The sequence below is a fragment of the Colias croceus genome, chromosome 2 (assembly GCF_905220415.1).
Source record: "Colias croceus chromosome 2, ilColCroc2.1".
NCBI classification, from domain to species: domain Eukaryota; kingdom Metazoa; phylum Arthropoda; class Insecta; order Lepidoptera; family Pieridae; genus Colias; species Colias croceus.
This window is the reverse complement of record NC_059538.1, coordinates 11,958,000-11,973,899: the sequence shown is the minus strand read 5'-3', so window position 1 is coordinate 11,973,899 and position 15,900 is coordinate 11,958,000. Positions and strand designations below refer to the sequence as shown.

Sequence of the window (15,900 nt, the reverse complement as noted above, 5' to 3'; positions counted from 1 at the left end):
AGAGCGCGACTGAAGTCATAAACGTGTTATGGTGGCAGTACACATGGGCCCAACGTGTTGGGCCAACGGGTTGGGCCAACGTGTAGAGAGCTACTTGGCGGTATGTTGGCTTCATTAGCCTAGTTGGCGCCAATATTGGCAGGCCAACCGAATGTTGTCGGTTTTTTGTGCACATATCAAAGGATCTTGGCGCGCTCCGCAAACAGCGTTCACACGTTGGTGTCTTGTTCAGTTCGTTGTTACTCGTCAGCGGAAATAGTATCGTTGCGCGTAAGGGAATTTTACGTTTTCATAATATTATTACGATAGCGATGGCGGCGCCGGTATGGAAAAGTAATGAAATATTATTATTCATAGAATTGTATCGCAATGAACCAATAATTTGGAATCCACGGCATGAATTTCATAAAAATAAAAACAAAGTAAGTTATTAAACACAATAATTTTAATTAAAACACTTCCATTAACAGATACCTATGTGTTTGACATTGTATTGTGTAGGTACAATAAGTAATCTGCTTGTTGTGGTGGTTTCAAAAATGTTTACTTATTCTATAATATAGGTACATATATAAATATAATATATCGCCGTCCCCGGAGAATAAAATGATAACTGCAAAAACACAACTTTTCAGGAATAAAAATAACTACGTTAAAAACAACCGACTTCAAACCTTTTTAATAAATAATAATATGTAGTAATCACTACATAGTATAAAACAAAGTCGCTTTCTCTGTCCCTATGTCCCTTTGTATGCTTAAATCTTTAAAACTACGCAACGGATTTTGATGCGGTTTTTTTTAATAGATAGAGTGATTCAAGAGGAAGGTTTTAGTATATAATTTATTAGGTTTTAGACAAAGCGGGCGAAGCCGCGGGTGGTAAGCTAGTTAATCTATAATATAAAAATGAATCCCAAAATGTGTTGGTAAGCGCATAACTTGAGAACGGCTGAACCGATTTCGATAATTCTTTTTTTATTATATTCCTTGAAGTACGAGGATGGTTCTTATGTAGAGAAAACGTAAATATGTACCACGGGCGAAGCCGGGGCGGACCGCTAGTAATATTATAAATTTTTTTTTTACTTTTCCGTTTTTGAAGTCGGTTGTTTTTAACGTAGTTATTTTTATTTAATACTTTTTAGTGTATGTTTCAACACGAATCTAACGAGCCCAAACTCGATAAGGTTGAGTCAATATATTACTGAGTTCCTATGGCCACCTTCCAATTTCATCATCAAATCAGCTCTATGTCATGCTAATGTTTCATCGCTATCCAATTTACATACGTATACAAAATTTCAGCTCAATCGGTTAGTGAATCAAAGTTACTTGCTACATTTCAATTAAGGGGAGGCTCCCTAAATTTTATATTGTGAATTTGCATAGTCACACATTCAATCAAAATGGAACTTTAGTATAAGATTTATTGGTTCTTTTTCTTTCTATGTACAAGACAGTTACGTAATTGTAACATTTTCGCTCGATTCATTTTTTTATTCAAAAATTATGCCTTTTTTAAGGATTATTACATTTTTTTTAAGATTTACGACTTTATGTCTAAAAAAAATGTTAACAGTAAGAAAATATAGTTTACTATTCAATCCCAAGATATTTTTTCTTTAGATCAATTATTACTTTAGTTATAAACGAAATAAGAGAATTGAGACTTACGAGATTTAGTTTCGAGCTCGAACGCGATCAAAGAGTGCACGCGATATTCATCTTTATTACGGCTGTGTTAGCGTCTAGCGGTCTAACGTAGCGGTCTAACCGGTCTCTCAGTGTCAGAAATTATGTTAGGGAGCCTCTCCTTAAGTCATCGAGATCAGACAAAAATGCTCATAAAATGAAAACTACTGGGCCTATCCGAATAAAATTTTTATGGGACCAAGGAATTATTATTACCAATTTTTATCCCAGGAGTTAAGAGAAAAACAAAAATGTTGTTTTGTGAATTATTTATTAAAAATAAAAATATCAACAAACATAAGCAATTAATAAACATTTATTACGTAATATAATAATAATACACACACAGAAGAATTATTATTACCAATTTTTATCCCAGGAGTTAAGAGAAAAACAAAAATGTTGTTTTGTGAATTATTTATTAAAAATAAAAATATCAACAAACATAAGCAATTAATAAACATTTATTACGTAATATAATAATAATACACACACAGAAGAATTATTATTACCAATTTTTATCTCAGGAGTTAAGAGAAAAACAAAAATGTTGTTTTGTGAATTATTTATTAAAAATAAAAATATCAACAAACATAAGCAATTTGTTATGTACCTACATATAAGATTAGAGGATGCATGGGGCCACCCAAGAAGCTGCACCTGTTAGGAATTGCGACATCGCGCACACCTGCGCTTCCAGAGAGTGTTGCGGCAATCATCGCCACCGCGACGCTGCAGCTACCCCGCCGAGGAGGACGAGCACTCTTGGTTCTAACATCGAACGGGAGGGACGTAGATTAAGTTAGGAGTAATTTATTATGTAATTTTTTTTACAATAAATAATTTAAAGTAAATTTCGGTTTTTTTTGCGCCTTCGCGGGCCGGTCGATATAATTGGCGCAGTCGGTAGGATGATCCTCGAGAGCCGTCTCTCGGAACGCGAAACTACAAGCATCGAGAATTGCCATTCCATCGGAGGGACGACGACGGGGACCAAGAACCTACATCTATTGGCCGCCGCAACGCGAAGGGTATCCGAACATTGATACTGCAAGAAAGGCCGAAATGAAAATCCTGTAAGTACACTAATTCTCTTAGTGACTTGCCATTCCTAGATTTGTAAGTTTTCCTAGATTACCCATTCACGGGAACCGAGGAACTGTAGCGCGTAGGTTTAAAATATTAATTCATCGCGAATTAATTTTCGAATTTTACAAAATCAAATTGTAAAATTCAAATATAGATATTAGGTTGATAAAAGATTAATAAGTTTAAATATTAATTAATTACGAATTAATTAATTTTCAAATTTTGCGAATTAATTCATTTCATAATTCAGATATATTAATTAGGTAAAGATTATTATTTTTTTATATTAGTTTAACGAAGTTAATAAATTAAATTAAATTTAATATATTTTATATTATAAGTATAGGAAATTAATCTAAAATGTCAGATTTGGATAAAATTTTTAATGCACTTAGGCTTTTGCCAGAATTCGATGGTAATGTTAACGTTTTAACAAGATTTATACATTTAAGTGACCAATTGGCTGAGGAATTTATAGAAAAAGATCCCGGAAATACTTTAAAAACTGCCGCGTTATGTAATGGTATTTTAAATAAAATCACTGGGCCTGCAGCCCGAGTTATTAATGCAAACGGTATACCTACTACTTGGCACGGTATCAAAAGCGTATTAGTTAATAACTTTTCTGACCATAGAGATGAGACCGCCCTTTATAACGATTTAGCCTTATTAACGCAAGGTCGTAGCTCTCCTCAAGAGTTTTACGAAAAATGTCAACATCTTTTTAGTACTATAATGACGTATATAGCATTACATGAAACAGTCGTTACTACTCGTGAGGCAAAAAGGGACCTGTATCAAAAATTAACACTACAGGCTTTCCTACGTGGCCTACGAGATCCGTTAGGCTCACGTATACGTTGCATGCGCCCCGCAACCATTGAAAAAGCATTAGAATACGTGAATGAAGAACAAAGCACTTTATACCTTCAACAACGTAATGAAACTTTTGATAGGAAACCCCACGTACCCTTTAGAATGCCGTACTCGAATGAACCGTTTTATAGACATAATGATTTTAGTGAACCTATCTCTTCTAAACTACAGCCTTTACATTCGTTCAGACCGCAATTTAAGCCACCAAATTTTAATCGAAATTTTAATCAACCACAGGGACCAGCACGTCCTACTCGTACTATGCAAATTTTCCGCGCTGCACCCCCTAACTATAACCCGCAGAGCAATACGTTCAGATTACAGCCTAAACATCCCGCGCAACCGAAACCGCATCCTATGAGTGGCGTTAGCCATTACGTTACAAAGACTTTACCACCAACACCTTTTGCACGCGCTCATGATTGGTCAAAATTTGGTAATCCACCCCCGAGTAATTACTTTAAGACTAGGGAGATGAATCATAATGAATATATAGATAACGAAGAATATTACTGTACCGATTTATATCCTTATGAGGATAACTATTATAATAATGAATATTACTGTACGGAATATGAACCTTATGTACATTACGAACAGACAGACGCACCTGAAAATTCTGATGAAACGTGTGACGTACGTTCAGAACACTATCAGGATTTTCAGAATCCACCAAAAATTAGAAAAACCAAAATAGAATTAAATCTACACACGCAACGTCAACTTCCTTATATTCAAATTCATAATCCTCCACTTAAATTGTTAATTGATACTGGAGCTAACCAATCTTTTCTTAGCCCTGATGCAGTACAGAGATATTTTCCTGACGTTACTCTTAATTATGACCCCTTTGAAGTAAGTAATGTTCATGCTGTAACTCGTAGTAATTATTCTATAACATTACCTAGTTTTCCTGAATTTAATGACCCTGACGATATTACATTTTTCGTTTATAAATTTCACAATTATTTCGACGGCTTAATAGGTTCAGATTTGTTAGATAAATGGGAAGCATCAATTAATTATAAAACTAAAACTTTAAATACTTGCAATGCTACGAATCGGTTATTAGTATATGACTCACGGAACGCTAATCTTTATGAGGACGTCATACCCGCAGGAAGTAGTAAATTAGTTAGATTACCTATAGATGTTGAGAATGGAGACGCTATTATACCGGAACAAATTATATGTAATTGTCATATTTCTGAATGTTTAACGAAGGCGAAAAGCAATCGCGCTATCGTGGAAATTTCTAATCCAACCCGTAATGACGTAATTTTTTCAATGGATCGACCAGTATGTGCCGAGGTTTATAATAACGAGTGCACGCGCACCAAACGTTCGTCCGACCGTGTGAAACAGGTAATATCTCGCTTGCGTACTGATCACTTAAATAATGAGGAACGTTTAAATTTAGAGTCATTATGTTCACAGTATGCGGATGTATTTTATATAGAAGGAGAAACCTTAACATTTACGAATAAAATTAAGCATTCTATTAGAAGTAAGGATGAAATACCGGTTTATACGAAAAGTTATCGCTATCCATTTATTCATAGGCAGGAAGTACAGAATCAGATAAGTAAGATGTTAGAACAGGGTATTATTAGACCATCAGATTCAGCATGGAGCTCTCCTATTTGGGTGGTACCTAAAAAGGCAGATGCATCCGGCAAAGTTAAATGGCGTTTAGTTGTTGATTTTAGAAAGTTAAATGAGAAAACTTTGGATGACAAATATCCGATTCCTAATATTACAGATGTCTTACATAAATTGGGTAACTGTCAATACTTCACAACGTTAGATTTAGCAAGTGGGTTTTATCAAGTAGAAATGAACCCAGCTGACATTCCAAAAACCGCTTTTAGTGTAGAACATGGTCATTTTGAATTCTTAAGAATGCCCATGGGTCTAAAGAATAGTCCGTCTACTTTTCAAAGAGTAATGGATAATGTACTGAGAGAATTGCAAAATTCTATTTGTCTAGTCTACCTAGATGATATAATAGTATTTAGCACTTCTTTACAGGAGCATATCGTTAATCTTGGGAAAGTGTTTCAGAAATTGCGTGAATCCAACTTTAAAATACAAATGGATAAATCGGAATTTCTTAAACTCGAAACCGCGTATCTAGGTCACATTATTAGCAAAGATGGGATAAAACCTAACCCAGATAAGATATCTGCCATCCAAAAGTATCCCCTTCCGAAAACTCCAACCGATATTAAACGATTTCTAGGTCTATTAGGTTATTATCGGAAATTCATACCAGATTTCGCTAAAATCACGAAGCCCATGACACAATGCTTAAAAAAGGGTTCAAAGATAACATTTTCTAAAGATTACATTGAATGTTTCGATAGGTGTAAAACATTATTAATGAACGATCCAATTCTCCAGTATCCTGATTTCAATAAAGAATTTATTCTTACGACTGATGCGTCGAATTTAGCCATCGGTGCTGTACTCTCGCAAGGCCCCGTTGGTTCCGATAAACCAATTGCGTACGCTTCACGTACACTTAATAGTAGCGAAATTAATTATAGTACGATTGAGAAGGAATTATTAGCAATTGTCTGGGCAACGAAATATTTCCGTCCTTACCTTTTTGGCCGCAAGTTTAAAATTATAACTGATCATAGGCCCCTTCAATGGGTCATGAATTTAAAGGAACCTAATTCCCGTCTCACACGTTGGAGGCTCAAACTTAGCGAATACGATTACACCGTAATTTATAAGCAGGGAAAGCAAAATTGTAACGCCGATGCTTTATCGCGTATTCAAATTAACAATGAGGAAACAGATTCTTTAGCGGTTAATCCAACAGAAACAACACCTTCGTTAATAAGAAGAAGTTCAGATACAATTACTGTTAATTCAAATTCAAGTACGATTACTGCACATTCGAAATCAAGTACTCTTACAGCAAATTCCGACACCGTCACAGTTCATACTGACGCGGAGAACCCAATTCTAGATATACCTATAACAGATCACCCGTTGAATAAATTTAAGAGACAGATAGTTATTACTTTAATAGATAGAGTACCGAGTAAGCCTATAATTTCAAAACCTTTTGAAAATCATACTAAGATAGATATTAATGTTAACAAAGCGAATATTGATAGCGAAATAGTTTCACTAATTAAAAAATATGTAGATCCTAAGATAAAAACTGCAATTCTAGTTCATCCCCCTGATGCTATGTGTACTATAGTTCCAATAATACAGAGTAATTTTAAAAGTTCATGTATGGATTTAGTTCTTACAAAATTAGAATTGCAAAATGTCAAAGATTACTTTAAGCAACAGGAAATAATACGAAATTATCATGAAGGCAAAACTAACCATCGCGGAATTAACGAAACTCATTTATCTTTATCTAGGAAATACTTTTGGCCTAAAATGAAGGAAGCAGTAACTAAATATATTAATGAGTGTAGCATATGTGGTCAAGGGAAATATGATAGAATTCCAGTAAATCCAAAATTTCGAATCGTAGTTCCTCCTACAAAACCTTTTGAAATAGTACATCTCGATTTACTTAGTATTGATTCTCAGAAATATCTCACTATAATAGATGCATTCTCTAAGTATGCTCAAGCATATTGTTTAAAGGACGCAACCGCAATAAGCGTAGTTCAGGCTCTTTTGACGTTTGGTACACATCATGGCTTACCTATGACTGTCGTAACGGATCGAGGTCCTGAGTTCACGAACCAAATATTCAGTGAATTTGTAAGGCTTCATAGAATAAATCACCATAAGTTATTAGCTCATGCACCTAACGAAAATGGTATGGTAGAACGGCTTCACTCAACTTTATTAGAACACATACGTTTACTAAAACTTGAACGACGTGGTGAATTAATCATTAACTTAATGCCGTATGCTGTTCTTGCCTATAATAGTTCGATCCACAGTTTTACGAAGTGCAGGCCTCTTGACATTATAACCGGTCATTTAGATCCCCGCGATCCTGTAGATATCGATCTATCAGATAATGTCTTACAGCAATATATGCAAGAACATCGCGATAGTATGCACAAAGTATTCAAAATTATTAATGAATCGTCTTTGGAACGCCGTACTCAAATTACAGAAAACATTAATAGGAACCGCGAACCCGAAATACAGTATTATCCAGATCAACAAATTTTTGTAAGAAATCCTAGGGCTAGTCGACAAAAGACCGCACCGCGTTTTACGCACGATACTGTACTGGCTGATTTACCTATTCATATCTATACTAAGAAGAAATATGGCGCTGTTGCTAAATCTAGGCTTAAGAGGGTACCTAAATTGTTACAGAATCCTTCCTCTGATCCTGTGCCAGATTCAAGCAGAAGATCCCACCCTGACTAGCTTGGATGACGGACCTGGTATATTACCATTTAATATTGGAACTGCTAGAATTGTCACTCATTATCATTCATTTTTGCAAATTATTAATTTAAAGGATATTCGTGATAGTATAACCATAGTAAAGGATCAATTAAATTCATTAACGCCTAATTTGCACGATAAATTATTTTCGCTTTATAATTCACATATTGAACACTTGCATTATAAGATTATTAAATTGTCAAATCAGTTGGAAACTTTTGAACCCAATCGCATAAAGAGAGGTCTCATAGATGGTTTAGGTTCAGTTATAAAAAGTATTTCTGGTAATCTAGACTATACAGATGCAATTAAATATGATACCGCAATTAAATTATTACAAAATAATGAGAATAAATTGGTCACAGAAATGAATAATCATATAAGCCTCAGTAAAGATTGGATAGAACAACAATCTGATATTTTAAACAACTTAATTAAAAATCAGGAAAAAATTGAAATAGCTATAAATGATTTAAAGGCCAATAATTTAAACGTTACTCTATACATAGATTTAATTCAACGCGTAGCGATTTTATCAGATAATATAGATGATATATCTGAAGAATTACATAGATTAGAAAATTTATTAGGTTTTATTCGTGCGAAAAGTACGCATCATCTTATGTTCAATTCAAATTCTCTAAAAGAAATGCTAAATAAATTACACAAATTTTATGGTAAAGAACAAATCCCTCAAGTTAATTATAGAGAATATTTTGATTTAGTTAAACTAGGCTATTATTATAGTAATAGGAATATAGTTATAGTTTTTATGTTCCCGGTTGTCCTTCCTGCTACCTTTGAATTATTTAAATTATCCATAGTTCCTAATAAAGATAGTAAAGTCCTAATTCCACCCTATCCTTTTGTGGCAATTCACAACGAGGATTTTATGTACATGGAGGCAGAATGCCCGAAGTCTGGCCTAGGGTATCTATGTGAGGACAAGCTGAACCATCATCGATCCAAAAATGACTGCGTGTATCACCTTATTACCACGCAACGAGTCGTCGCATCTTGTCTCTTCACGCCTGTGGAGCTCGGAGCGCCCGCACTAGAAAAATTAGACGACGCCCACTACGTCATCAGTTTCCCCAAGCCATCAAAAATCCACTTATCATGCTCGCAAGATCAATATGACGTCATTAAAGGAAGCTACTTAGCCACAATACCCAAAAACTGCATTCTTCAAACGGAGGCTTTCAAGATAGTCAATCGAGAAGACCATATCAAAGGACAGATAATGAAAATTGCAAACCTGCCAGATTCCAGCCAATATAATACAGATGAAGAAGTTCTGAAGTTAAATTCGATAAATTTGGATAAATTACACGCTAGTAACAGAGCTATATCAATGGAAATGCCTATCAGTACTAACAACGGATACGAGATTCTCTATATGCAGCCTTCCATAATACCGATATATGTTATATTAATAACGAGTGCAGTTGCCCTAGTGACATGGTACGTCGTACGGAGACTGCGTACATCAAAGCCTATTACTACGAGTGTTCATGGTAATCAAAAAGAAGAAATAGAACATCAATCGGCGGAGGGTGAAATTTCAGCGATATTAACGAGCCTTGCCCGCCAATAATCGCTGAACTTCAGGAGGGAGGTGTTATGTACCTACATATAAGATTAGAGGATGCATGGGGCCACCCAAGAAGCTGCACCTGTTAGGAATTGCGACATCGCGCACACCTGCGCTTCCAGAGAGTGTTGCGGCAATCATCGCCACCGCGACGCTGCAGCTACCCCGCCGAGGAGGACGAGCACTCTTGGTTCTAACATCGAACGGGAGGGACGTAGATTAAGTTAGGAGTAATTTATTATGTAATTTTTTTTACAATAAATAATTTAAAGTAAATTTCGGTTTTTTTTGCGCCTTCGCGGGCCGGTCGATATAATTAATTAATAAACATTTATTACGTAATATAATAATAATACACACACAGAAGAATTATTATTACCAATTTTTATCCCAGGAGTTAAGAGAAAAACAAAAATGTTGTTTTGTGAATTATTTATTAAAAATAAAAATATCAACAAACATAAGCAATTAATAAACATTTATTACGTAATATAATAATAATACACACACAGAAGAATTATTATTACCAATTTTTATCTCAGGAGTTAAGAGAAAAACAAAAATGTTGTTTTGTGAATTATTTATTAAAAATAAAAATATCAACAAACATAAGCAATTAATAAACATTTATTACGTAATATAATAATAATACACACACAGAAGAATAGGTATTATTTAACAATAAAAATATATTATTATTATTAAAAATCGTATTGTAATATTGACTAACTTTGTGAATGACTTACAGGAGAGAAAAAAAAATATAGATCATGTATTAGGCTATGTAGGATTCAAATAACGCATTACACAATTAAAACTATGGTAATGGCGGTTATCATTTTATTCTCTGGGGACGGCTATATGTAAAAGCCTATATGTGAAGGACTTTCCAGAGGATACAATTTTAAAGCCTGTTTTTTTTGTAGGCAATTTCTTGTATTTATATATCGACTCTCTTCTGGAAGGGCCCCAGGGTCAGGTTATTTAAACAATTCCTATTATTCATAATGACTATTATACATATTTTATATTTACATATTTTATTACCTATTATACATATTTTATATTTCAGGTTAATGATGCGTGGATTCGCATAGCGGATAAAATTTATATTCCAATAAATGAACTAAAAAAGAAAAAAGAATCATTAATGACCACATTCCGGATGCACCAAAAAAGGAAAACCAAATCGATAAAATCAGGAATGGGTGAAGATGAATTATATATTCCTATTTGGCCGTATTACGACCCTCTCGAAGCTTTTTTAAAGGATATCTATGTATGCTCCAGTGTGATTAACACTGAGGAAAAGATAATACAGGTAAACAATATTTTCATTTCACAAAATCTTAGTGGTCTCTATTTCCAAAAAAGTAATTCATAAAATCCAATCTTATTTGTGTCGCATTACGCGGCGGTCTACGCGGTATACTTAATAATGGCAAAAACGAACTACCTCCATTATTTCTCCATGAACCCGGCCGCACTAGATCTTCATTTTGATAAATATCGAATGAACCTGGAGGGGAATAAATATTCTGTGAAGAAGTACTTTTTCTCAAAAAATTATGTAGATATAGACATGTCATTGTAACAATAGAAGCTTTGGTAGGTTCCAAGGGTATATGTTTTTTAAAGATCCTGAACCTGGCGGTTAGTATTCCGAAAGTATTTTCTACTTTTACTCGAGAACGGGATAATTCTTGATTGAATACTCTTTCTGGGGACCCTAGTGCGTGATGACCCGAAAACGGTTTCATTAAATGGGTACTGAGAGCAAATGCACCATCGCCTAAAAATACGTAAGGCATGACTATGTCACTATTAGGAAGTGGAATAGGACGGGGTAAATTCATACTGTTAGACGATAGTTTTTGATATAAGATACTTTGATTGAAAACTCCTCCATCACTAATCCGTCCTTGAGAACCTACATCGGCAAACAAAAAACAATAATTACTATCTACTAATGCTAGTAAAACAATGCTAAAGTTGCCTTTATAGTTAAAGTATTCAGTTCCCGAGTGTAAAGGTGATTGTATATTAATATGCTTCCCATCTATAGCGCCCAAACAATGCGGGAAGCTGAATCCTTCTGAAACGGACATCCATTCGCTCGCAGATTCAGGCATCTGAAATAAATAAAAAATAAACTTATATCACTTTTTTACTACAGGATTCGTCATCGGCAGAAACCGACTTAATAACTCAGGCCCCGGAACCACAGACACAAACTGCTCCTCCAACTCAAAAGCGCCGTTCAAAAAATCCACCAGAATTATCAGAGGCCAGCAAGGAGGTGGCAAATGCTTTTAACACATTAAACAGAGTGCTTGATAATAAAATACTTGATGATGATTGTGAACTATATGGTAAACTTCTTGCCACAAAACTAAGAAAATTTCCACAATATGAAAGGGAAGAAATCATGTTGGAGATTGATAGCATGATGATAAAAAGACGTCGAGGTAGTGAAAATACTGATTCCACTAATATGAATCGTTCATCCACCTCACAAAGTTCGTATCGCTCATCTCCTTCGCCACACTACCAACCCAACTCAGCACAGTCCATTCCTCCAACTTACGTTACTATTCCCAGTCAATCTCCGCATTTACACCTACGCCATTCACCTCAGTATGTTTTTAATGAACCCCAAACTCAACGTATTCGGATATTGTCTAATGATAAAATATATTCACAATCACAATTAATGCAGTCTTCATCTGCTCAAGGGCTACAAACATCATCTACAGAACTACCTGTTGAACTTCATTTACCAGAATTGTCTGATAGAACGTACAACCAATCTCAGTCTTTAAATACTCAAAATATAATATATCAGGCATATGAAGACGCATAAAACACACAAATGAAAAGTTCATGTGATGCTAAACATTGTTTCATGATGATTCAAGTAATTGATCTATCCATGGTAAAATTAAGACTGTTGTATTTTGAAACTAGAACTATTTTGTAACTCTTTATTTTAAACATTAATAAATAATACATTACTAACATGAAGTTTTACTTACTTTAATCATATCTTGCAAAACATCATTGAGTGCCAAACAGACTTCAATTATTATGCGTGAGATAAGTGAATTTGATATTTTAAATAGGTAGTGTAAGCTTCTGTAGTCATCTCCAGTGACTAAAAATCTCAATGTCAATGCAAGTCGTATTTTTGTTGGTACAGCTTCCCTCCAAGTAGTATCTTGCTTAGAAACTATCGGAGAAATTTTTTGTAGCAGGTATTCAAAATCAGTGCATGACATTCGAACGAAATTATCGAACTCCCCAGATGGTTCTGCAAGAAGCTCGGCAAGCTGTTGATTCATAGTCTCTCTAAAAACAAAGAAATATTAACATAAAGTTAGTATGGACATAGTATTAATTAGTTGCATCTTAATCTTAATCTTATCTTAATACTATTATAAAGGCGAAAGTTTGTAAGTATGGATGTATGGATGTATGGATGTTTGTTACTCTTTCACGTAAAAACTACTGAACCGATAACAATGAAATTTAGCACATATATAGAGGGTAACTTGGATTAACACATAGAATAGGTTTTATCCCGGAAATCAATCAAACTATGCGGGTTTTCCTTTGAAAACGCGGGCGAAGCCGCGGGCGGAAATCTAGTATAATTATACAGTGATAATTACTCCGTAGCAAAATTTTAGGAAGTCACTCGGTGTCTCATTCATAACAAGTTTCTTTATGGAATCAATGTCGAAATCTCAAAAAAAAATTACGTTTTTCCATACAAATCCAATCAGCTGATTGAGTCTAATTTTACTGTATTACATAACCGAAAAATATCCGTCGGGGGCTGCCATTAAACCAGCTAAGTTTCTAGTGACGTGAATACAATTATTGAAGAATTGTAGATGTTTAACGACGACATAAAATACACTTATGAGTATTAGTAAGTTTTTGTTGAAATTCAAAAATTTTAATTTTGCTTAATTTTTCTATGTGGTACATACATGGACTCCATAGCGAAAGTTACTAGATAAACTGAACATTATCCCACCAAAAACATAAATGTAAAAACGGGAGCCAAGTTCAATCGTCGACTTAAGTGCCGAAAAAAGAATTGAGATCTAAATGTCTGCCAAGTTCTGTAGACAGTCCAGAAATATTTACAAAGATGTATTAAATTCTTAGATGAACTGAACTCAATTGTTTTATTTTCCCTTATAGAACAACGCTTATTCCAAAATATTACTTTTTTTAATTTGAATAATAGAATTATTTTCATAAAGCAAACAACTAATGACCTATTGAACCCCATAATTTGATCAGGCTAGTTTTTACTCTTCTCAAATTGATGTTATTGAACGTTATTATTTGTGAGGTTCTAAAAACTAGCCAAGTCAAATTATGAGGTTCAATAGGTCAATTTGTTTGCTTTGTGAAAATAATTATACTATTCAAATTAAAACTGAATGTCAACCTGACACACAGTACCTGCTTAGTGTGATTCATTTCACGTACAACATTTCTAACCATTATGGGGAGGCTCCCTAACATAATTTCTGGCACTGAGAGACCGGTTAGACCGCTACGCGGTGCTAGATGCTAACACAGCCGTAATAAAGTTGAATATCGCGTGCGCTCTTTGATCGCGTTCGAGCTCTCTTATTTCGTTTATAACTGAAGTAATAATTGATCTAAAGAAAAAATATCTTGGGATTGGATAGTAAACTATATTTTCTTACTGTTAACATTTTTTTTAGACATAAAGTCGTAAATCTTAAAAAAAAATGTAATAATCCTCAAAAATGGCATAATTTTTTAATAAAAAATGAATCGAGCGAAACTGTTACAATTACGTAACTGTCTTGTACATAGAAAGAAAAAGAACCAATAAATCTTATACTAAAGTTCCATTTTGATTGAATGTGTGACTGTTTCAGAATATTAATGCAAATTTACATAAAATTTAGGGAGCCTCCCCTTAAGTAGAGTAATTTTTTTTTAACTTTTTACGAAAAAAAAAAACGAACTCGAAATACAATGGGTTAGGTTATGTTAGTTTTTTTAAACAATCGAGCGGAGCGTCTCGAATTGTTTTACGTGAAATGAAAATTTGACACTGTCAAAACAAAAAATATACCTAACTGCTAACAAAAACACGATGGAGTAACTTTCTATATCTAGTAATTTTCCGATTTTCAAAAATTCGTTTCAAAAAAATTAAAAGTTTCCTCAAAGTGAAATTTCAGATTTCAAAATTCCATATGACAATTTATAGCTAACCACAAAAAAAATTGTACCTGCTTTGCCCTGTAATGTACAGTTTTATCAAGTTACCTATTGTAAATGTGACACTGAAATTTTTGCAAAATTATTATCAGCCTGAAACTATATCAATAATAACTAATAAAACGTTTACCTCGTTCTATTCCGATGAATAGTCACCATCCACCACCTTCTTTTGCGCCATTTCCTTTTAATCACTCTTCTTTGGTGCACATGAACGTAATAATTATACGCACTGTATAGATAAATTGCCGCGGCTGCAAGAAATTCTACGTCCATCTTTGAAGGCTGAAGCGCCAATGCAGAATGATCAGTAAGCCAATGTGTGAACAGGAATCTTGGTATCCTTCATTTTGGCCCAACATGTTGGCCCAACACGTTGGGCCCATGTGTACTGCCGCTATTACGTTTCGCGATACGTAACATGAACCTAATTTCACTGTGGGGGTATAATATTGGTGACTGAATTGCTCCCTTCGATGTTAATACCATTCCTTGATAAGAGATGGCGCTTTTCAGACTAATCTTATGCGTGTTGTGCATTTTCATGATATTATTGTAGCTGTAATTAATTCATTTTAACGTAGCGTAGCGTAGTTCTGATGTTCGTAAATCGTAGCACTACAATAATTCTAATACGGCTAATTTGTTTTGGTTCGAGCACAGGTTCGAGCATGGGTTCGAGGTTAAAAGATAGTTTTATTAATTATTTAACATAATATTGGTGTTTTTTATGGAACTTTGCAATTTTGCATGGAACATGCAAAATTACAAAAATGTTATGTTAGGCAAAAACAAATACTTAGTAAAATACGTATTAGTAACTTGTTTATTTCTATCGTGATTTACTTCGCGCGTTTGACAGTTTTAATCAAGACAGGACAATCGTCTGTCGTTTTTAGTTTTAATTATTTGTCTTGCAATTTAATAAAAATTCATCCTAACTACCTATCCATTATTTTAATGTGGATAAGTATTCAGAA

General features: G+C 34.2%; 2 protein-coding genes across 2 annotated transcripts; one reads left to right on the top strand and one right to left on the bottom strand.

Moving 5' to 3' along the window:
• Positions 1 to 32: 32 nt before the first annotated feature.
• On the top strand, positions 33 to 12,661 carry LOC123701491. The gene is made up of 3 exons (XM_045648988.1): positions 33 to 422; positions 10,716 to 10,964; positions 11,820 to 12,661. Exons 1-3 carry the CDS (start codon positions 312 to 314, stop codon positions 12,504 to 12,506), a joined length of 1,047 nt encoding a protein of 348 aa, XP_045504944.1. The 5' UTR covers positions 33 to 311; the 3' UTR covers positions 12,507 to 12,661.
• On the bottom strand, positions 10,944 to 15,309 carry LOC123701482 (putative nuclease HARBI1). The gene is made up of 3 exons (XM_045648976.1): positions 15,051 to 15,309; positions 12,679 to 12,991; positions 10,944 to 11,775 (listed from the first exon to the last, which is right to left on the bottom strand). The coding sequence occupies exons 1-3, from the start codon at positions 15,194 to 15,196 to the stop codon at positions 10,993 to 10,995; spliced, it is 1,242 nt and encodes a 413-aa protein (XP_045504932.1). The 5' UTR covers positions 15,197 to 15,309; the 3' UTR covers positions 10,944 to 10,992.
• Between the last annotated feature and the right edge of the window lie 591 nt (positions 15,310 to 15,900).